General features: G+C 41.3%; 2 protein-coding genes across 4 annotated transcripts; one reads left to right on the top strand and one right to left on the bottom strand.

The window, feature by feature from the left end:
• The first annotated feature begins 1354 nt into the window (after window positions 1–1354).
• Window positions 1355–17424, top strand: fbxo34 (F-box protein 34). Of its 3 annotated transcripts, none has more exons than XM_036594248.1 (3): window positions 1355–1693; window positions 8686–8837; window positions 13374–17424. In XM_036594248.1, exons 2-3 carry the CDS (start codon window positions 8746–8748, stop codon window positions 15508–15510), a joined length of 2229 nt encoding a protein of 742 aa, XP_036450141.1. In that variant the 5' UTR covers window positions 1355–1693; window positions 8686–8745; the 3' UTR covers window positions 15511–17424. The 3 variants fall into 3 exon arrangements, with proteins under 3 accessions (XP_036450141.1, XP_036450140.1, XP_036450142.1); XM_036594247.1 differs by having other exon boundaries at window positions 1356–1596; XM_036594249.1 differs by lacking the exon at window positions 1355–1693 and adding an exon at window positions 1753–2091.
• atg14 (autophagy related 14) lies at window positions 15633–22663 on the bottom strand. The gene is made up of 10 exons (XM_036594250.1): window positions 22392–22663; window positions 21593–21655; window positions 21417–21459; window positions 21213–21294; window positions 20849–21086; window positions 20301–20533; window positions 19681–19798; window positions 19458–19548; window positions 19280–19365; window positions 15633–19047 (listed from the first exon to the last, which is right to left on the bottom strand). The coding sequence occupies exons 1-10, from the start codon at window positions 22661–22663 to the stop codon at window positions 18747–18749; spliced, it is 1527 nt and encodes a 508-aa protein (XP_036450143.1). The 3' UTR covers window positions 15633–18746.
• Between the last annotated feature and the right edge of the window lie 626 nt (window positions 22664–23289).

Below are 23289 nucleotides of genomic sequence, written 5' to 3'. Positions count from 1 at the left end.
CAACTTTTGATGTTGGATTGTGGCGATATCCACAGCAAACAAGGAAGTATGCCACTTCCAAAACCCAATTTCCAATTTTTTTCAATGCTTTTTTAAAGTACAGCCAATTGCACAAGCAAAACAATCCTGTTAACAAAACGCTGTTGTTAGCTACGCAGACCGATCACCACCTGGCTTGGTACAATGCATGATTCAATGAGATAGGCCAAGACTAACAAACCAAGACAGTTAATCTCGAACACGCCCAGTGCTTTTTTTTACTTTATGTAATGTGTTCTCCGCACACGCATCATGAGGTGTTGGATTGGTTAACAAATTTCACACTCAGTTTCTTCCCACCCTAACAAGTCTATGGTCCCACCCACATTTAGCTCAAATTTTCTCATGGTGGTTTCGAGACGTTCTCATTACGAGATCACGTCTGGCCCCAATGAGACTAACTTGGATGAGGACCACGGGCCTTAGAATGCCATTTGGAAAAAGACCTGTGTTTGTCCTCTTGTGTGAAAGACTCCTTTACTGAAACATCACCATGATGTCATTCCAGCATCAGAGTAAATCTCGGTACAATCCAGTTCAATCCAGTTGTGCCCTTACTGCACTTCCTACTTTGACAAATTCAATTTGCAGGGAGGGCCTGAGGGGTCAGTCATGCCAGCAAGGTTACTTGGGGAAAAATGACAACAGTACTTTCAACATCAGTGTTTTACCTCTGAGCTAACTTGGATTATATAAGTTCTACACTGACATCTGGATCTGGTGCAATTTCATTGTGGAACTGAGTAGTGTGACTAATATTAGCTGAATAAGGACAAAGGAAAGCTTTTTTATTGCAATTCCTGTAATATCAAAATGATTGCTGTTGCCTGGAGTCATGGCTACTGCTGCAAATCTCCTCTCCACACTGATATACTAAACTATCAAGCTGGGCAGAGTGATCTGTTATGGGGCACTGATGAATACTGACCGACTGCCACTCGGCCAGGGGTTACTTTATAACACTGAGGCATAAGCAGATAGGCCCTGTTGTTTCTATTGATTTCAACTGTTTGTTAATGGTGGTCATCAAGGTAGAACAGATGGTCACAGCGGCTGAGAACAAAAAACATACGACCCACTACGTCAACGCTGGTTGCAGAGCTCTCTGGTCTTTTCTTACATTTAGGATGCATACAATGTAACGTAATGGTTAAAAAATATCAGCGTTTCTAGCTTGGATGGCAAATGGTTCCTCCCTGCTTCGGCTACCTCAGAAACCCGATCTTCTATCCGAGAACTCGCCCACAGCGCTGGATTGAGACGCGACCCTTTGCTCGTGCGCGCGCGCACACCGGGCGCGTACGTCACGGCGACGCGCGCGTATATCAGGCTGTGATCCGCCGCCAGCGCAGGACGGTGGAGAGCAGAGACGAGGACTATAAGACTGTATTTGGCTTGTTGAAACACAAGCGTTTGACCTAAACCACGACTTAAGAAATGAAAAGGAGTTTTGTGATTCCGTGAATCCGCCTGAATGGTGAAGATTAAAGAAAGAGAGCGACCTGGGAAAAAATCCAGCAAAGTGAATCGCAGCGTCTGCTTCCGACTTCTGCCCAGGTCAGCTTCACTCCGTTTAACTGCTGCTGCCCGATGATGAGGGCCAGTGATAAGATATTAACACTGCTGCATTTTCAGTACTGTATTACGAACCCGTGTAAGTAAATGGTTAATTTAACGTCATTTTAACGCACTGTCTGCATTTGTTTATCTGTAGTCGTAGCTGAATAGCCGAGCTGTCGACCGAAACCTGCTAGCCTTAGCCTGTCTAGCTCAGTAAGCTAAAGGTTGCCTCATCGTGTGTAATTAGCTCGCTGGGTTGGTCAAACTAGCCAGTAATTTCCAGGGTGTTTTGGCCAGCCAGGTAGCTGTGGGTGGGTGGAGGGTCTGTATTGTGGGAATAACGCATTTAAACACTTTTGTAGGCTGCTTCTGTAACTTACTGACGCATCGCTAGCTTTAAACACCCCTGAACTCCGTAACTGACGTACGAGTATTTTCTCTGCAAAACTGCACTGCTTCAGACGATTCACCTGGAACATCGAGTTAATCCAGGTAGTTAACGTTGGATATTGCTATCTGGATGTGCCCTGTCAGGTTTCATTTTTGGCGTTATATATTGGCGTACGAAGACATTTCATGCTGTGATGGTCTAACTGGCTAGCCCCTGTTTGGGCCGTACTGTAAGTTGACTGGCTAGCTAACGCTAGATAATGTTTACTAAAGTAGGTTAACTGTCGTAGCCGAATAACGTAACGCTACCGTGCGGCATCTGTTGCTATAGTCAGTTTTTGACTTCTTTTGGCATCTTTTTAATTTTCAAGATTATTTTTTTAACAATAATGGTGATTTAAATTTCGCATGTATATATTTTTGTATGCTGTATATTAGCTTGTCATGTTCCATTTCATGGCCTAGACAGGAGAGTTTTAACCATTACGACAGTCCTGCAATTAAAAGGGAATGCCACCGATTAAAAAAAATGTCTGCATAATTCAGTCATTCAGAGTGGTTTAATGTGAAATGGAGCATTGTAGAGAAACTTACTCTGATTGCTTTAACATGGTGGTGGTGGTAGGAAGTAGGGGTTCTGATGTCTGCATGGCAAATATGGCCATTTTATTTGCTGTTCAAAATGACCAGTGAATCTACATGTTACCTGGGTTTTTGCATGTAATGTTTAAAATATATAAGCAACATGTGCTTTTCCACCACAAATTGATTTTTAAAAATACATCTTAGTTTGAAGCCTTGTGTCAAAACTATCATTAAAAAAGTCTTGGGCATCAGGTGACATGTTTGTAAGCATTTTGTGTTGTAATTTTCTGTGAGGTAACTTTTAGAGGCTATTAAACTCTTCAGATGTCTGGTTCCCATCAGCCCTGCTGTAGACTTGCTCAGTTTCTCTGGAATGGTACATTTTCAAGACAGCCTGAGTGACTTTACCATCTTAACAGTTCAGTTCTGTAGAATCTTTAGAAAATTTGTCGGAATCACCCTTTAGTAGGTTGGCTTTATTAATCTAGTTTCGTCCCTTTGGAAGTTTCCTCTTTTTGGTTGTTTTAGTCTCTGCCTAAGTGTACTTCTATGTTGCTGCTAACAAAACAATGAATAAGCAGTTGACTAACATTAGTTTACAGGGAGGCCTGTAGTTATACTGTCTACTTTAATGTAGCCTACTTCCTTACAAGTAATGAGCCCACACATTATTCCATACATCTGAAGGTACGTTAGCTTCTTCACTAAACACGTGATGCAAAGAAACAGAATAACTATTGTTTGGCAGAATAGCTGTGCTACCATTTGACACCCCCGTGAAACTCGTCACGCAGAAATGAGCTTCCTAAATATAGTTTCCTCCATGTTGATGAATGAGTTAAGATTGAATTGCCAACAAATTGTAGTGAGTTAAGCCTTACAGCACAGGCAGTGTGACCGCCAGGCTTGTAGACAGGCTTTTAGCCAAACTTTGAACTCACGCCTGGTTTGTGATTAACAGGTCAGCAGTTAGCAACAGTGGAAAGATCCAAGGGCCTTGTTTTTGTGTAATGGGGGAAGTGGGATGAACATTTTGGAGCCATTCAGTTGCTGTAATTGTAGACTAGTAGAGAGAAAAGTGGCTTTTGTGTCTGTCTGGTCAATTTCAAGCTCAAAACCTTGCTGTCTTATGGCGTTGGAAAATTATATGCTCTCCACTTTGGACAATTGTAAACTTCCTTTTTCATACCTCTGCCCTGTATTAAGCAGTAGAGGTTTAATGTAGGCCAGCTTATCATACTTTAGTGATATTTCGGTCTCTTACGCTTGACCTATTTATAATGAATCTCTCAGGTAATATTAGCCTACTTTTTAAAATATATTAAAACCTATGTATCTAGATCCACGCATCTAGACCATATTGTGGCCGTGCAGTATTGGTGTACTATCTTGATGATAGTATTAAAATTGTGCATCTGTTTGATTTAATGTATTTGGTAAAAATCTCTGTGTAACAGAATCAGGAACTGGGTTTTTTTTTCAGTAATAATGCTGAAGCATACCACAATCGCAAGGTAATAAGGAAACAATGCTTGTGTGTGTTTGAGATTATTTTAGGTGTATTAATAAAATATGAAATACATTCTTGCATCAAATCAAGCATGCTTTTTACAAGTCCTTGGTTCTCGAAGTGTTGCAAACAATTCGAAACTTGACCTGTTCTGCAGTCATTATCTCCATTAACAAATGTTCATGTTGAAACCTGTGGAACTGCAGCAGCTTTTTGATGATGCTTCTCTTTGCTGCTCATCTGCTTGTGAGAATATGTACTCACATTGAATAAGTGAACGCCTTTGAAAAGTCTGGCAACCACTGCGGAGTACACAGCCTGACCACCTGTTTCAGTGCAGTCATCCCTCTGGTTCCTGCAAGGGGCGTCTGACAACTGGACTGCTTCCACAGCCTCTGAAAACCTGTTTGCCTGCTTTGCCTGGAGTCATGTAGCAGCTAGAGGGGCGTGTTCAGGGAGACGTATTTTACTCCACCGCACAAGCCTCTGAGAGCTATTTGAAAGACACTGGTGTGGGTGAAATAGGTTTGTGCAGCAGGTTGTGACAAGCTTGTCTCGTAGATAAGTGTCTCGAGTTTGCCTGCCCTTCCAAGTGCTGTGCTTTATACAAGTCTACAGTAGCCCTTATTACAAAGGCCACTACAGTATTGTGTGTAGAACTGGAATGACCTTTGTGGTGAGAGTGGGTGTAAAACAAATTTAACATCATGGTACTTGCAGATTCACAGTGCATAATACATATCGTGATGTTTTTTTTTGTTGTTGTTTTTTTTTTTGAGGTTTGCAAATAAGTTGGAATGGACAAAATGCAACAGCAAAATAATAATACCACATTTTAAGAAAGCCATGAAAAAATAAGCAGGATGACTTAAAATTCAGTGTTTACAAAAGTTATCTAATTAATATGGAACAAGAGGTATAAAAATCAAACAGTTAGCAAAAATGAGTTACGTGATGGGTTGTGATGGTAACTGTCCTATACCATCTATGAATATCGGGCCAATATCAGCAGAAAATGTCGGGTTGGATGTTGGGGGGGCAGTGGGGGGTTTGAGCATGATGGCCTACTTTTAGATGCTCATCTTAAGTGAAGTGTAGGTTTTTTTAAAGAAAAAATGTTAGACTGAGATCGGTATCAGCCGATGCTCAAGGTTTCAGTATTGGCATCAGAAAAGGAAAGAAGTATTATAGTGCAGTTTCTATACTTGTTATGCATTTTCTGCATTTACTGTACACTGGGTATTTACAGGCTCTCTAATATTGGTCCAAAAAAAAATAAAATAAATAAATATATATATTATATTATATATTATTATATATTTTTTTTTATTATTTATTTTTAAAGGATCACTGTGTTCTAGAAGTATTGATGACACTCATGATGAACCCAGAATTGTGCACAATGATATAATTCATCACAATAACAATAAAATTAGTTATACAATTGTGGTTGATTTCCTTAAAGCCTAGTCTTGTGATAGATTTTCTTTTGACTTGAGAATTTCCATTCAGAATTTAGAATAGTTCATAACTAGGCTTAATCCCTAAAAATTTCCATCTCTACTTCATAGTTTATTTATTAGATAGTACGTGTAATGCCGTGGTGTGTTTGATGCATGTAGCATTTAGTAGGACCTTTTGTTTGGACAAACTGAAATGTAAAACCCATGTGTGGCAGTGGTTCCTCTTAGCTCCGAGTCCATTTTGTACAGTAGTTGCTTGCACTCAAGTGTGGATTTGGTTTGTGAGCAAACGCACATGAGCATACATCCGTGTGCTCTTTGTCCCTGGGTGTGTTCTGAGCTGTTACAATGCATTCCAGTGAGACTCTAATGTTTCCATTCACAGGCACATTTCAGTTCCTACAGAGCTATCAGGCCAGTCACAACACATTTTTCTTGAAGGTTGACACTTTGTTGCGCTTAAAGCTTTAGACGGAGTCAGTGTTGTTTAGGAAGATCTGCTGATATCAGTATTTGATTGACAGTACAGTAAAGAATGAAGTGAATTTGCAGGAAGATATTTGGTCATGTTGCTCAAGTCAGTGCATCAAGGTTTATTTGTTTTGTCCATCTGTCTATCAGGCCCATCCAGCACTATTGCATATTGTGGGTGTGTTCATCTCTTGTTTTGTGCTGTCTGGTCAGAAGTGGTTGGGTGGGCTACAAGGCGACACTTGACTTTACTATTTCTAGGTTGGTGTCAGAGCAGGAGCCTTGAGCGTTGCTGGAGAGCATACAAGCACATCAAGGCTACAGACCTTCGGGTTGCCATTGCAATGGCAGTAAAATTCAGAGCCTGTGCTGTTGCGGAGCACAACCCTCATCATTCTAGAGATGGCCTAATGGTTTTATTGGAAAATGTCTGACTCTTGGTCAAAGAACAACTTAATTGCTGACTTTGTGACAGATTGTCAGGCCCTTTTATAATTGATTTTATTGGTCTGCCATTGATCTTCATACATGTAGTAAACAAGGCAAAGTTGGTTTGTTGGTTTGTTTAACTAGCTGCAGCAGGCAGAATGAAGGCACTGGAGGAGTACTCCACTTTTCTCATGGCTGGCCATGTGTTTTTAAATGTTTGTAAATGTTATTACAAACCTCTTTTTGTTAAATCTGTTGGCCAGGTCAGTGTACTTTTTTTTACCTACCTTTTTCAGCCCAGTGGAATATAACCAGAAAGCATTATAATATTCTGAAATAGAAAACAACCTTGTGGAGGGAAAGAAATCATAAGTATGTTTGCAACCTAAGAACACACAAGAGGGCAACATGTTTTATAAGGAGGGGCAGTTTATTGCACAACAGCTCCATAAGTAGAATGCACTATGTTTAAAAAGCCCCTAGTTGCTTTGAATGAGAACAGTGCTGAATGAAGAAAACAGGTCCAGAGTCTTTGCCAAGTGTGTTGAAATGGCAAGACCACAGTGTGGAGAGCAAGAATTTTCAGTTTTAGTATCAGGTCTGCTTTGACTGAGTTTGTTAAAAATATCTGAAGGCATAGTTTTTCTGCAGAGACATGAACCACTGAAGGGTCCTGTGCAGTTTTTATATGGGCTAAAGTCTAGGAGGCTACTTCAGATGCTCTTTACATTAGCATTCTACACAAAAGGATTGTACTTTTGTCTTACATTTGAAGTGTCATAACCTGGTATGGATGACACTAGAGTAATGTGCTTATTATTTTGTACATAACTGTAGTGATACCTTGCATAAATGTGTTCCACTGACTTTACAAGCCTGTTTTTACAGCTTACATGTATTTTTGTAAGAGACTGTAAAAGCTGTTGTAATGACTGGACTGTTTTGGCACTGGTCTCGGACATGTTAGAAATGGCATTGTGTAAGCTAGCTAGCCACACCTCTTGAATGAGTGCCATTGTTTTTGGAAAGCCTTGGAAAGTTCAGGTAGGGGAAGTGTGATATGAAAAGTTCTCTCAGGAATGCACAGTCCCGACAGAACTCTCAACAGAACTTTTATGTGTGTTTCAATGTATGACTCCGTTTGTCTTCTGTCCTGTTTATTTTTACTGGTTGCTGAACAAAAACTTTGTGTGCCTGTGCATGCCTCTGCATGTGAGGGACTGACACCTCCTTTACATAATCTGGGTTCTGTCTCTCTTGTTAGTGGGATTCTAAAAGTATTGATTATTGTTGCCTTATATAGACATGTGAGGACATTGAATAGCCATTGGCTCCTCAGACCTCCTTTATTTCTCATTGCAGGCACATGCCTCTAAGCAGAGCCACCCACAACTGTGCTAGCCAATCACAGTTGCTTAGGTGAAAGTTTTGGAAGTGTCAGACAATTTTGACCATGTGCTGTTCTGAAATTAACAGTGCACGCATATTGCAGTGTTCACGTGTTGCGTGAGCTGCAGCAATGCTCTGATGCTGAAACAGACATGGCTACAGTGGAATAGGTCATGTGAGTACATCTCTCTAAGCAGTGTGTAAAGGTTTAGCGTGAGATTCTATGTTTTGTATGCTACATAAAATGTGATTTATGGAACTGTTAGTTTTCACTTACATTAGAGAGATGTGTATTAATCTGTTTTGCTGGAGACTTGCTTTGTGGATGGTATTTAAAATACTTTAGTTGTGCTCTGAGGAAATGCCTCTGCAAGGCATTGGTGCTGTTCCATACAGTGAATATCCCAGTGTCCAGGGGCACAATGATGGTTTGTCATTGGTAAGCACCACCACACTTTTAGCTCCTGTTCCAAAAGAAGGTTTTCTTCAGGCATATGTAGATATGTAGTCTTCATGGCTGATATATTTGTTTGACAACAAACTGTTTAAGAAAGCACAATATTAATATCGTACATATCTCTGTGCGCGCGTGCGTTCCCTAGGGGGGAACAAATACAGATGATAATGATGGTCAGTGTGTCCTCATTGGCTGTTCATACATGATTGCCATCCAACTGTCCAACTGAATGTCTCTGTTAAATCCCAACAGAGTTAGTGTTCACTCTTACAGAGTAGCTAATGCTTCCTCATGTTCCCTATTCCCTTTGATGAAATATTTTGCACGTTCACTCATGTCCAGAAGCCAGAGTTGTAACATCATCCATGTCTTTGTGTGTTGGTTTATTGCAGTGTGGGTGAAGGCCTGAAAGCGGGAAAGGAACACCACTCTGCACTGGAGGGAGGAGCCTAATGCCTCAGAAATGTGAAACTATCAGTTACTGTAGCCCCACCCCTTACAGGGAACCAGGGAAACGAGCCTCCAATCCGCAGACAGTCTGGAGGTAAGATTCTTGTAGTATCGGCACATGCTGCTTCAAACGTATTGGCATTTCCAAAGTAAAGTATGAAAATGACTGAATTTCTTGAGCATGTAAACAATGTAAACCATATGTGATTGTCCTCTCAGGCACTCAATATTTGGGCCATTATTAATCTGGGAGAGACTGTTGTCATGTGAGTAGAAGGAGTTACCTAGTAATGGAATGGTTAAAGTAGCAGAGTATGGCAAATGATTAGCAATGTGTTCAGTCACATTTTAAACAAGTGTTCCTGACAACACTTTGCAGGTTGTGGTTACCAAGTACTAGATATCAAAACCAGATTGTCTTTGTTTTCTGCATTTTAGTAGTTTCACAAACAAGTCTGGCTATTGCTTCTTCTAAAAACTCTGCTCTTGCCATGTCTGTCTTTAAATGAAGACTGCATTGCTTGACCTATAGACTGAAAAACACATGTGGTGGCGTGTGCAAACCCAGATGCTCTGCCTCTGCCTCAGAAGAACAGTGTTACAACATCATTGGCATAAAACAGACTCCACAGTTGTGACCTCACCCTTTCTTTTTTCCTGAGTTGGACAGGTTCCTTGGCAGGCCCCCTGTAGGGGAAGTCATGGACCTTAACAAGAAGTGGGGGATAACAATCTTTACTTAATTGAAGCAGTGCTGAGTTCGACATGAGCTCACCTAATCATTTAACATGACTCATTCCTCAGTTTTGCTTTTCACTGTAGTCTGTTTATTTTCCTTAAACATGATGCACATCAACTTTTTCACTTAATTGTCATTAGCTCAGACATGTGTTTTGGTACAGGGTATTGAGGAAAGTCTGAGTTGTGAGGGCAGGCAAGGCTTGGGTTGTGGCTGTATGTCTTTGCCAGATTGTGTAATGGGTAAAAATCAGTCTCGCAGGGCCAGATATGAGAACTTCTCTCCAATGTGATCTTGCTCCCACCCAACAATTGTACTCCTGTGTACTTCTGTGTTGGTGGTAAGTGGAGCAGTGCTACATTTTCCTTTGTTTCTCAACTTCTGTGGTTGTTCAGTGTCAAGTCACCTTTATTTGGTACATTTAAAAACAAGTGCTGTACAATACAATTAAGTAATTTCAAAGAGAAAAAGAAATAAATAGGGAGGAAAAGGAATGAAATTGAAATAAATTGGTAATAAATAAATAAATAAGTCAATAGAACAAAATGCAGCAAAAGACAAAACCACAAAAACTCCAATGTATGGAAGAGTAAAGAGGTTTTTAAACCTCTCTCCTTTGAATCTCAACCATGGAACAGTTAAGACCAACTGGTTAGAGGATCTTAAAAATCTAGAGGTGGATAACAGCCGGAGGGGATCAAATTTAGCATGTTGCCATGCCATTAAGAGATTTAATGCTATACTTTTGTCATAAAATTGACTCACAATTGGGTTAAATAGCAGCTTTTTTATTATTATTTTAAACAGCATGTAAACCAAACTGAGTGAACAGAAGATTGGATACACGTGACTGTAGAAAGATAGCTGATGCTCGTAGATTCTCAAAACATTAGTCATGCAGCATCCTCAGCTTACTGGCATAAATCATAAAGGACACTGTTTGGTTGAGTTGGAGCATGCAGATAAAGCCCAGTGGATACAACACGACTTTGAAAATCATAGATTTTCTGTCCTGCACACGCTCCATGGCATTTATCACTTGCCACCTGTTTTGTGGACACACTACACAAGTGAGTGCCGATGAAGCTCACACAATACAAAAACTTTACATTTTTTATGAATTATTATGACAGAAAATCCACAAACAATGTGAAATCTAAATAGAATGAATGTTGCTCTCCCAAGCGTCGCCATATATGCAGAGAGAGTAAAGCACTTCCCAAACGTCCAACCCAGTGACCTCAAGGCCTCTTGTGCTCAGGTGAATTCCCTGCAAAGTGAAAATTATTGATTGGATTCAGCTTTGCACCTGTAGAAGTCTTTCTGTTAGCTGATTGAGCTAGTCAGGTAATATGTTGCAATGTTATAAAGTGCCTATATACACAGATTAGCCATAACATTAAAACTACCTCCTTGTTTTTTACATTTCTACATTCATTGTACATTTTGTCCACTTACCATATAGGTGCTTTTTATAGTTCTACAATTATAGATTGTAGTTCATCTTTTTCCTCTACGTGCTTTATTAGCCCTCTTTAGCCTGCTATTCAATGGTCAGGACCCCTGCAGAACCACCGCAGAGCAGGTATCATTTGAGTGGTGAATTGTTCTCAGCACTGTGGTGACATGTTTGTGCTTGTTGTGCTGGTATGAGTGTATCAGACACAGCAATGCAGCTGGAGGTTTTGGAGTTTTGTGTCCACTCCCTGTCCACTCTGTTAGTAAAAACCTCCCTAGTTGGTCCACCTTGTAGATGTAAAGTCAGAGACAGTAGCTCATCTGCCACTGCACAGTTTCTGTTGCTCATCCTCATCTATCAGTGGTCACAGGATGCTGCTGTTACTGTTCGCTGGATATTATGGGTTGATGGACTATTTTCAGTCTAGCAGTGACACTGAGGTGTTTAAAAACTCCAGCAGCACTGCTGTGTCTGATTCACTCGTACCAGCACAACACAGAAACACGCCACCACCAGGTCAGTGTCACTACAGTGCTGAGAATGATCCACCACCCAAATAGTACCTGCTCTGTTGGGGACCTTTTGAAGAACAGGTTAAATGGGGCTAACAAAGTATGCAGAGCAACAGATGGACTACAGTCTGTAATTGCAGAACTACAAAGTGTAAATGGTAAGTGCATCTGATGTCTGATGAAATGGACAATGAGCGTAGAAACAAGGAGGTTAGGTTAGGGTTAGGGTTGGTTTTACTTTTACTTTTACTTTGTTTTCTTTGTGGACAGTTTTGAACTTGTGTTCAGGTATTTTTTTCCACTCTGTAAAACTGTTGTTCCTAAAAAGAGCTTCCATGTGTGCCCTGTACTAACACAGTTATGGCCAAGACAGGAAACCAAAGGGGGTGTTGTGCCAGGAAATGTGTGTCTGTATCCATGGAGCTGTAAGCCACTGTTGACTTGACACACATGAGCTCCCTCTCTTTTTGTTTGAAACACCAAATCAACAAAAATTATTCACATAGGTTGCCTTTTGTTGCTCCAGGCTCAGGAAAATAGTCCTTCATGTAGACTGTACAAGGGTGCATTTCAAGCCTTCATGCTCCATGCTGTTTTCTGTCTGATTGCCCTACAATACCAGTAGACTGTATAGACTCAATTATCTGTAACCTCTCCTTTTTTTTTAAACAAAACTATCGCAGCACCCTTACAATTTGGATCTATAATAAGTGTCCACACGCATACCCTGTAATAACCCACCCTATTTTTCATGTTCCCATTATTAGGCCTGGGTTTGTGAGAATGCCTTATAAGCACTTGTCTGATAGGCATTCCACTCATGTGGCTGCTGCTGCTTGCTCTGCAGGCTTGTTGGAGCAGCTGGGCCTTTGTCAGCTGACTGCTTGTGTAATTCCCCAGCTGTGTCTGGACATGAGTGGCCCTGCTCCTATTATGTCAGTTCAAGGGCCAAAGGGAACAGTCAGCTGTTGTTGTTTTGGGCGTGACCATGCCTGAACTTCTACTGCTGTATTGATGCACAGTGCTTTAGGGTCATTGGATTGAAAACATCTGTCACAGTTGGGTTTTTACCCCAAATGACTCTGAATTCTATTATTTGCTTTAGCATTTTGCTTTAATAGGTGTTTGTATTTGACAATACAGACCTTGGGTATATATCACAGTGGTTCATCAAAATATTTTTTGACCCCTTAGCAAGCTCACCTACTTAAAGCCCTGCTTCGTAAGCCGTACTGTTAGAACCGTTAGAAGTCTTTGTCAGAGTTGGTGGTCTTGTGATTTTTTGCTTTCACATCTTTAACACACACCGAAAAGACAGATCTTACCAACTTTAACAACAAATCCTGAATAAATATAATTGTCAAGTATCAATCTATAATGTGTATTTATTAATAAGTCTCGTAAGATATGGGACAGGGGAATTATAATAACTTTCAGCCCTAGTCAGTTAAATATTACGTCAACGACTGTTGCGTGTGGTCCGTCCTAGTAGAGGGTGGAAGTCAGTTTGAAAACTTTGCAGAGAGCAAACTTTAGGCAAACTTGTTCTTGCCTTTCCTTAAAGGAGGGGATGGAGGTAACTGACATAAGATGCTCCGAGAATGATGTGACATGCGCACTTTTGCACACATTCCAACTATATTAATAAGGACTGAGTAAGTCCAGCATGCCACACAGGGACTGCATACTCAAACACCAGTATAATGGACCCAATATGTGTGGCTAATAAATCACTTTGCACAACCAAAAATCATTTGATGCTTAAGAAGATGCAACTTTCTGCTGGCGCTTCCTGTTATTTATTTGCTTGTTCTTTTGACGCTTGTGCTGGGTGATGAGCCCCAGTACTTTGATTTGAGTCACAGTGGTAGAAGATGGAGATTCAGCCCTTTTAAGACTTTTTTTCCTCTTCTTTTACAGGTCTACCACCATGCACCTCAAGCCATATCCCAAAACACAGAATAAAGAGCTTCACCAAGAGGGAGGGCAAGATGGCACACACAATCTTCACGTGGATCAGCGAGGAGTACTCAGAACTGAGTGGGGTGTTCGCCAAGCATGTAGCCTCATGGGCTCGCCTGGCAACGGTACAGCCAACCGGTGCCCCCTCAGTGTCATCTCTACTAATACCCTCCGTTGTACCACCAATAATGGCAGTGCCCCACCCAATAGATCAAGTGGAGATTTCTCCAGCGCCTGGACCCACAAGATCAAGGCACCTTCCTCTGTCACTACATTCACAAGTTCCTTAGTTCTGTTCTCAACCTCAACTGGCTTGGAGAATGAGGGCTCACTAAGGATCTATCAGGGAGAGGAAGGAGAAGGATCTTTAGACATATGGGCTGTCATCAAACCTGGGAATACCAAGGAGAAGATTACAATCTTTACTGCCCAGAAGTGTAGCCATGTTGGTGCAGGTGGCAATGACAAAGCACCAGAGAGAGGGGGGATTACCCCAGATATGAGAGTGGTATCAATGAAAAGCAAAGGTTGCTGGGATGGTGACTGGTCTGTAGCAAAGCGCAGAAAAAGGTCTGGAAACCCAGATAAGCAAAGAAGCATAGAGCCTCCAGCTCAAAAACCTGAGATATGCACAGCACCCATGACAGCGAACAAAAACTCAGATCCTTGCTATGGTGTAGCTGGGGAACTTGAGAGAACAGATGGAGAAGAGGGTGGAAAGACGCCCTCTGTTGTGGAAATAGTGGCATTTTTTGAGCAGAGGGCTTGCGATCAGCAGGTAGATTTGAAGCCTCAGTCATTGCGAAGCTCCAGCACAATTACTCTCTCCAAAGCTGGATCGCTGGTTCAGCCTACAGAGCAAGTATCACAAGGCCCACAGCCATCAGAGGTTCCTGAGGAGGAGGAATCAGTGCGGGTACTGGACATGGTTGCCAAGGTGGAATCACAGTGCCTAAGCAGACAGAGCCTCAGAGATGGGGGAAACCTCTCCCGCAACAATAGTCTACGGAGGAGGGTGGGACGTGTTCTGCTGGCAGGGTCTGAACCATGCTCTGTGCCCTTGCAGCCAGCAGTGCCTGCCCTGCCTCAAGATGAGAGGGTAAAGAGTGCAACAGAAGGACTGACAAGCGTGACTGACAAACTCAGTGGCCCTTCTGAAGCCCTTTTGCCTGTGTCAACAGAGAACTCTGAGAGTTTAGTCAGCTATACCAGAGTACAGCAAGGAAGTAAGAATGTTGCTGAACAAGAGACATGTGCAAATATAGAGACAGTAAAGGACTTGCAGCCTCTAACCAGTCAAACCAACCCAGAGGCCAGTGATTGCGGGGAAGAACCTCTTCCAGGCATGCTGTTTTTTGCCCCTTCCACCCCTAAGGCACTTCAGGAGCAGAAACCTCTGACTGTTTCTGAGAATAGCCCTGTATCTCAGAATGTAGAGTGCTCCTCTAATGGCCAAGAGAGTGACCATGCAGGAGCACGGTCACTCCAGCAAACATTGGGCCCTCTTTTAGCTAAAGAGCCATCCAGTGAGGAGAACATGGATAGATTGGGGGCTGATGTAGAGGAAACTGAAGGGGAAGTCAGTGTAATTAGTCGCGATCCTGTGCCTTTGCCCTTGCGTCGCCTAGTGTCTCACGAGTTCTTGGAGACCCGCTTCAAAATTCAGCTCCTTCTGGAGCCTCAACAGTACATGGCCTTCTTGCCCCATCACATTATTGTCAAGATTTTCAGCTTGCTGCCTACCGAAAGCCTGGCTGCTCTCAAGTGCACCTGTCACTACTTCAAGTTTATCATTGAGAGTTATGGTGTGCGACCAGCTGACTCCCTTTGGGTGAGTGACCCACGCTACAAAGATGATCCTTGCAAGCAGTGCAAGAAGCGTTATGACCGTGGTGACGTGTCACTGTGTCGTTGGCACCATAAACCCTACTGCCAGGCATTGCCTTATGGCCCTGGCTACTGGATGTGCTGCAGGGGGTCCCACAAAGACACACCTGGTTGCAATGTGGGACTCCATGACAACCGCTGGGTCCCTGCCTTTTATAGTATCAATATGCCAATTTATAAGAAAAGCAGGGACTGTGAAGATGTGTAGTTGTGCCAGAGGAGGGATAGTGTTTGAGCTGTGTTTGGTTGGGCTGTGTGGATGAACAGTGTTTATTGTGCCTCTGTGCTGCCATATGAGCATGTGCTGTTGTTTGTTTTGTTTTTTTTTGTTTTTGTTTTTGTTTTTTTTTCTTTGGATGTTGAAACTGCTTGTAACCATATTGCTGAAACTAACCAGGTGGATTGCTGTAATTTTTTCCTCTGATCCTCTCCTGCTAACCACCAACTCATCTCTCTACCCTCCTCAGGTCCTTAAAGTTGGTCTGCACTTTAACCTTTTAAGAAAAGACTGAATTCCCATGAATTCTGTCAGGGTACTGCTTTCACTGATTCTACTCTTGACAAGCATTAACCTACTTTTCACTAACTTATTTCTTAAGGAACACCTCAAAAAATCTTCATTGATTTGCGTTCACTGTCATTCAGTATATTTGACATAAATAAGCCTAACTTTTCTATATGATGGAAACTTTATCTTGTTCACAGTAGGGATGCTTACATAAAGGGCTTAATATAATTGTTTAAAATCACTGCCCCATGCACCATCTCATCCTAATAACATTTCCTGGGGAAAGTTGGAGTAGCTGACTTTATCTCTGGCTGGTCTGAAAGTTGTTCTGAGCCCAGTTGTTTACATTGTACATAGCAGAGTCATGTATCATAATAGGGTGAAGAATGATGGCATAAGTGTGACTTGAACTGCAACTTCAGGTTCAACACTTTAATGCCAAAGTGTGTGTATTTCACATTGCTTGCTCTTGTTCTACAGTGAATCCTTACATTAACCACTGTAAAATAGCAGTGCATACACCTTTAAATGTTGGCATCTCCCTGGTATGATGCAGTGTTTCTCACAAGGAGACATTTGAATGTGGGGAGATTGACCAACCATATTATCTTAACAGCAGCTTACTGGATGGCATCTGGAAAAAAACACAGAATTCACAGAAATGGAAAGAGAATGGTCTCCAAAGTGTGTTTCAGAATTTTAAAGAGCATTATTGTAATACCTGTTTTCTGCCTTATAAGGCATTTTACTTCAATAAAGTGTATTCTTGGAGGATCTGTAAGCTGCACCTATTTCCTCTTTTGATTTCATGCAAACATAAAGCAAGTATTGCATTCTAACTTGAACATTTGTGTATGATTTTAAAGTTGGGAGAATTTACTTTTTAGTATTAGGATTTTGTGACTTACAAAGGTTGGGGGAGAGGTAAACCTATTGCACTTGAGAAAGAAATTCACAACATTAATGATCCCTGGAATATTTTTAAGGGCAATGGGCCTCATTCACCAACCATTCTTAAGAAATTTCTTCTTAAAACCCACTTATGCAGTATTTGCAAAAATTCCGACATTTACCAATGTTTCCCTATTTGGGATTTTTTCTTAGGGAAGAACAGAATCTGCACACACTCAAGTATGTGAACAGTTTAGGAGTACATCACGAATCTGACAGACTTTAAGAAAAAGTCTTAACGTAGGAAATTAAGACAAAACCTTGGAAGATATTGGTGAACGAGCCTGAATGTTATATTTGGTATAAGTGGAGTAAAAAGTCCAGTACCTTTGGGCTTGACTTTTACTATTAAGCAGTTTCAAGTTGCTTTACCCTTTCATGTCCCTGTTGTTCCTTGTGCCTGACAGATCTGACATCTCCTAATCAGAGATATATAAAATATTATACAATGCTTAATGTTTTCTTGTATGTGTATGTGTATATAAAATCTCCTAATACTCAAATGTGCATTGGGATCACACAGTTGCTTTATTTTACTCAAACTATGTATATACAGATATATAAATATTTCTTTTTCTCCTTTTTAAATTGTGTGGCCTTGAAGTGCACAGTATAAATGAGTGGATGAACACATTTGACTGGGTAATAAAATGCATGAAAATATCTGGTTCCCATTGTTTTAATTCCAGACAACTAATCGGTTCTTTCCCCTGAAACAAAAATGATTCTTGATGACAACAATGTTTTGTCATACGCAGTAAATGTCTCGGACATGTTTCAGTTTAATAATGTGTTTTTTTTTTTTTATTATACTTTTTCAGTTTTGCCCAGACATACAAAATATTGCTTGTCACACATTTACACAAGTGTCCTCCAAATTTAAGATGCATCTTTTTGACTTTATCAAGACAGAGCCAATAAGACAATAGAACCCAACCAAACCATGATATAAATTTTTAATCAAGATTTCAGTTCTAAAGTTCATGCCTACCAGATCCCATAGTAGTAGTTAGTAGTAATAGAAAGAAAGGCAGGACTGCCAAGATGGCATAAAATGAGCATCCCCACTTATTTCTTCCTAAAGTAAAACTCCTTATATATATATATATATATATATATATATATGTATATGTGTATATATATATATATATAAAATTTAATAAAATACCATACAAACACACCCATAACATCAATAATCCATTCCCAGACTACTGCAACATTTATACAGTTAGGGTCGCTGAATAGCTGGTGAGAAGGTGCGTTTTCATTTTTCAGCAAAATTTGACATGTCGGCGCCTGCCAGCACGATCACTCTCTAATGTCATAGATGAATCTGACAACCAATGTCTTACATTTACTATTCTTGCACTGCTAAAATAACTGAACATACTAAGCCACTAACACTACAATCTCATGGTGGTTCTGAAGGGAGTCTCACACTGGAAGGGAGGTTCTGACATATGGGTGTTGTGAGATCACCCAGCAAGTTGTTTTCAACTTGTTTGCTTCCATATTCAAAAAATAAAGTGTTTCTGTGTAAGCAAACAAGCCCATCAATGTGACTTGCAACTTGCACAATCTGTCACCTCTTGTAGTGTTATTTTCTTAACTTGCTGACAATCTTCACAACAGATCATGTCTCTTCTATGCATCAAGCTTTATAGTAGAGAGGCTAGTTGCAGACAGTGGATAATGAGGGGCATCTACAGTGTTTGTGAGCTACAAAAGGTCTGAAATGTCAGAGTAAGCAGTTTGGTAAGTCCTATTTCTATTATCAACCCTCAAAACACAGCTTGCCTTCCTTGTCAGAAACTGGTTGCTTTTGGAAATGGTTTCCTTCCCCCTCATTTCCACCACACACATTCATTTTTTCTCCATGCCGTCAGATGACCGTAAACATCCCTTTTTCCAATAAGATCTGACAAAAGAGGGAGAAACAAATTGTCTGTTTGCATAGCTACAGCAGTCTGCACCCCAGCTTGGTCTTAGCGCTGGCCAGTGTAGGCACGGAACCAGGAAGTGACTGAGGCAGCAGCGGAGGAGATCATTCCTCCAGCGTTGCCTACTGGCTGGGAGGCCTGCATGGCTGTACTCTGAGACAGATCCATGGGCTGAGAAGGAATATCACAGAAGCGAGGGCTAGGTACTGTTTCCCAGTCTGTACCCAAGTCTGTCTCTTCATCCGTCACTGCCTCATCTCCACTTTCCTCCGTAGGCCCTGCAGCCTCTGGCTCCACAAACTCCATTGAGTCTTCCAAATCTGCACTGACCTCAAACGGCCCAGTCCTGCACAAAGAGGGAGAGGGCATTGGAAGACAAAAGCAGGTGAAATTAACAGTATATAATTTAGGGGTTCAAGGGGATCACATTTAAAATTTTGTTACTAAACTTAGAATAAAAAACATGATACTGAATTTCTTTCCTACTGTAATTTCTGCAGTATTCAATTACTGTGTTTATGTTAACTACATTAAATATTGCTTTGTAAGAGACGAAGCAAATTGAGGCTCTTCCTCACCTGCCAAGGTTCTTATTCTCTGGAGAGACTAAAAACATGATGTTCCTCAATGTGTGGTGGGGATGGAGCAGCTCACTGTCTACATGCTGACAAAAATGAAGAATGGAAGAACAAGGCATGAACAAAACTCAGCACTCAGCTCAGGAAAACTAGTGAGAATTAATAGTGAGAGCATTACCTGGGAGAAACAGAGATGCAGGATGTTGGTGTTCAGTTTGTTGACAGCGCGAGTAAATCTGTAACGGCTCAAATTATCACCACAGAATTCACTGAAAAAAAAAGACAACACAACAGACACATGAAGAAAAACTATTACAGTCTGTACTCTGGACAGTCAACCTGGGGGAAAAAAACAATTATTTGATAAATGAGTGATACATAAGCTTTAGCATGTATGTTACCTGTTGCACAGCTTTTTGGGCAGATTGACATCCAGAATATGAGAAAGGATGTTAACAAGTTGAGTAGCATAGCAGAGAGCTGCACTAATGGTGTGGGCTGGATTTATATGATCCAGCTCTAGAAAAAAAAGAAAACAGAGCAAAGCTTTCAGAGTCACTCATCACAAACTGCCTGCAATAATCATTATTTCTCATAGTGCTGTATTCATTATGGATTTTATAATATCTACACAGTTTTATTCATTTTCATCAAAATATAAAAATTCTTCTTGAGGTGGAGACTGGCTATTGCGTTGGAAATTATGAGAAACCTGCTAAAGTGGATCCAATAAAAATATATTTTTTCAACCTAAAAATCACATTTCTTATCAGAAAACATATGTTCCCTATAAACTGACATACAGATATTCGTCTGAAGAATGCTGATCCACAGATTATAAGAAATGAAACTCTAAACAAATCAGTGAGTCAGCCATGAGGGAAAATTATAGCTCTTAGCAGTTTTATTTAATTAAACAAAACATGGCTTTGAAATGTCACTGACTGCCATGGCAACTGTGTTGGATCTAAATGTCTCAATACAGCAATAAGAGGAAACTGATATGCAACAAAATCCATACCTGGGCCTGGATTAGTGCTTTTCTCCTCTACCCAACTGTAGTAGGCTGAACAATCTCCATTGCTGGGCAGAGTGACATGAGGTCCAGTGATACTAATGCTCGTCTCTCCATTCTGGTCATCCCAGATCCACCGTCCAGACATGTAAGTTGTTCGACGGGCCTCAGCTAACTCACTTACAGTGCTAGATGTGAGGGCAAAGTCATATTCTGCCACAGCAGGATCAGCTGGGTCCCTGAGGGCAGAAATTCCAGTCAAAGCCAAATTACAATCTCTAACTGTATAGCTTATAACTATGATTGTGTGTGATTAAAGCCCACATAGGCTGTGATACTGCTTTCAGATGACAACCATCTTTAGGCATTACTATTTTGGGTGGACATGTATCACATTTCTCTAGTGCTAAGCAAACAGCCTGGGGAAGGTTTTTGTTTTGTTTTTTTAGCCAGTCATTGTGATTAAAGCCACCCAATAAGACGCTATAATTTAAAAATACTGAAGGATATTCCCCCTAAACATGAACATCATGGGCATCAGAATAACAACATACCTGCTACCCTGCTTCTCCTCTTGTGTGGGGAAGATGTAGGTGGTAAGTTCCAGGATGTGGCCCCTCCGCACCTCAGCCAGAGCCTCCAGTCGGCCCTGCAACTCTTTAGTCCTTTTATCCAGCAGCTCACTCAAGCGACGGTTATGACGCTCTATCTTGTCCCTCTTTTCTTGGTGCCGACTAGCCCGGCGCTGCAGTCTCTGGCCTTCTTCCTGGGAGCGGAGCAACAGATCTTTGCCTTAAAAAAAGGGAGACAATGGAAACGGAACTGATCATGACGTGTGGAGTTTTCCATAAAAAAAATCAAAGCAGCATAAAAGCAAGGCAGAACTGATGGTTTAAGTCACATTCTCTAAACACTCACCACTCTTCACTTCTTCATTCCCACTGCAGATTGCTTCTTTCAGCTGCTCAATTTTCATCCTGCATGACATGATTTTCCACTTCTGCCATAAACAAAGTGATCACAACTAGCAGTGAGCACAGACGAACACTGAACTCTCTCTTCATTCAAAGTTCACATGTTAACTGTGTTCCCAAATTCCATTCAAATAAGCTACAAACTTACAAGTTGGTCTGCCTGGACCTTCTTGTTCATAGCATTGATGACTCTAAGATGAAAAAGGCAAATGTTTATTCATTAAATGATCAAAGATTATTATTGATAACGTGTTGAACATCTGCATGTTTACCAAAGCTACAAGTGATTTATAATTCAGAACGAGAATAATCAACGTGGCTCACCTTTGCTGAAGATTCTCTTTTTCATTTTTCATCTTCTGAAGCTTTTCCAACTTTTCTGTGTATCTGCAAACATAAATGTATCAATTTGATCAAGTGTACAAAGACTCGTTTTAAAATATGGGGTCAAAACGCATTAGGAACAGGCTTTCTGTCGCTTCCACCATGTTTATTAGTGTATGGCCACAGTGGCCTAATATTAAATCTACTAGCTAATAGTTCTTGTGCATTTATTTCAAGCAATGACGAAAAGCCAACAACAGAAAGTAATTATATAGACAACCGTAGACTTTTATTAGTATATAGCTTTATTCCGCGGAATACATTTAGGCTGCATCTACACGTTCAACATAGCACTTTCAACTTTATTGCTAAGCTAGCGTTAGCAGCTACTCGACTAATGATTTTGGACAAGCTAACTGCTAGCCACTCCGCTAAGACAGGCAACAAAGTTCGTTTTTTAGGATTTAAACACTTACAGTGGTTAACCTATAGGCCCAGATGGACACACACGCAAAGAGGACGCTTATGTAGACAAGAGCATATGGACTTCTTTGTTGTTTAGCGCGTTCGTTAGCTAGCATGAGCTAGCAAACACTACTGTTTACATAAAGAACACGATCATGTTAACATGAGCTAGTTAGGTTAGCTAGCTAACTGGCTACTCACGCTAACTGGCTACTTGGTTCTTGTGATGCAGACAGCTAACTACACACTTCTTTTATGCTTAGTTGTTGCGTGGGGGCGTTTTTGAAATGAGAGGAAAACATGAATATTATTAAGCGTTATAAACTGAACGCACCTTTCAGGGTTTCTGCCATCGAAATAAACGAAGTCGCCCGCCTGAATGCACCGAGCGCAGGTCAGCCTCCGTCTCGCCGTGTTACACAGCGGGCATCTTTCAACCGCAACGTATAGCCCCTCCGCATCGTCCACTGACTCCACCATCATTGATCCTGGAGAGGCTGCGATGACTGCAGGAGACTGTCGGATAGGAGCCCGGGCCCCTGCGGCTCCCTCAGCGGCTTCACTGGAGCCCACAGCTCGGGCTTCACTTTCCGGGGGACACGCCATAATACAGCGCTGCAGTGTTCCTATAGGGAAATGAGGGTGCGCTTCACGTTGTATCTGATAACAATTTTTAGCGATAAATGCAGTATCTTTAGGACAAAGCCCCCTCCTTCCCCTCTTCCTCCTACAGGCTGTGATGGTGCTGTTTGGCCGGGCGCTTCTCTGTACCACGTGACGGATGTTGTTTATGTTTAACTGTCACGTGTCGGTAAACGGAGCAGCTCCCAAGTATGTGTGTGCGCGCGCGCGCTGCTCTCCAACCAGGACAGGCGCAGGAACCCAGCACAGCATGGAAAATGGGATCCGATATGCATGACACAGAGTCAGGCTCTGAAACTCGGAGAGGTCAGTGTTCCCCAGCTCCAGTCTTAAAGGTTCAGTTTCCTTGTTTTCCTCCTCCTTAGTCGGTGTCATAAATAAAGCCCCGGTGCAAAAAACAGTAATGCCCCTATACGAGAATTACTCCACACAGCATCTAACATTAACCTACATTTTACATTAGTCTACTGAAAAACTGCTGCCACAGACTGCTTTGTTGCGGCGGTAAGGGGGAACTAGGAGTCGCAATGTTTAAAACACAAATGACAAGCCTTTAAACTTACTGATTAAAAAAAACAACTGAACCCATA

The sequence above is a fragment of the Colossoma macropomum genome, unplaced genomic scaffold, assembly GCF_904425465.1.
Source record: "Colossoma macropomum unplaced genomic scaffold, Colossoma_macropomum, whole genome shotgun sequence".
Taxonomy (NCBI): Eukaryota; Metazoa; Chordata; class Actinopteri; order Characiformes; family Serrasalmidae; genus Colossoma; species Colossoma macropomum.
Note: the sequence above shows the minus strand (reverse complement) of the source record. Positions and strands in the feature narration are given on the sequence as shown.

Excerpts from the sequence above, each read along its gene's own strand:
- fbxo34 (XM_036594248.1), top strand. The coding sequence starts at position 8,746 with ATGCCTCAGAAATGTGAAACTATCAGTTACTGTAGCCCCACCCCTTAC. Across the intron at positions 8,838-13,373 it reads AATCCGCAGACAGTCTGGAG|GTCTACCACCATGCACCTCA; the intron begins GTAAGATTCTTG and ends CTTCTTTTACAG.
- atg14 (XM_036594250.1), bottom strand. The coding sequence starts at position 22,663 with ATGGCGTGTCCCCCGGAAAGTGAAGCCCGAGCTGTGGGCTCCAGTGAA. Across the intron at positions 21,656-22,391 it reads GATGGCAGAAACCCTGAAAG|ATACACAGAAAAGTTGGAAA; the intron begins GTGCGTTCAGTT and ends TTATGTTTGCAG. Across the intron at positions 21,087-21,212 it reads GAATGAAGAAGTGAAGAGTG|GCAAAGATCTGTTGCTCCGC; the intron begins GTGAGTGTTTAG and ends CCTTTTTTTAAG.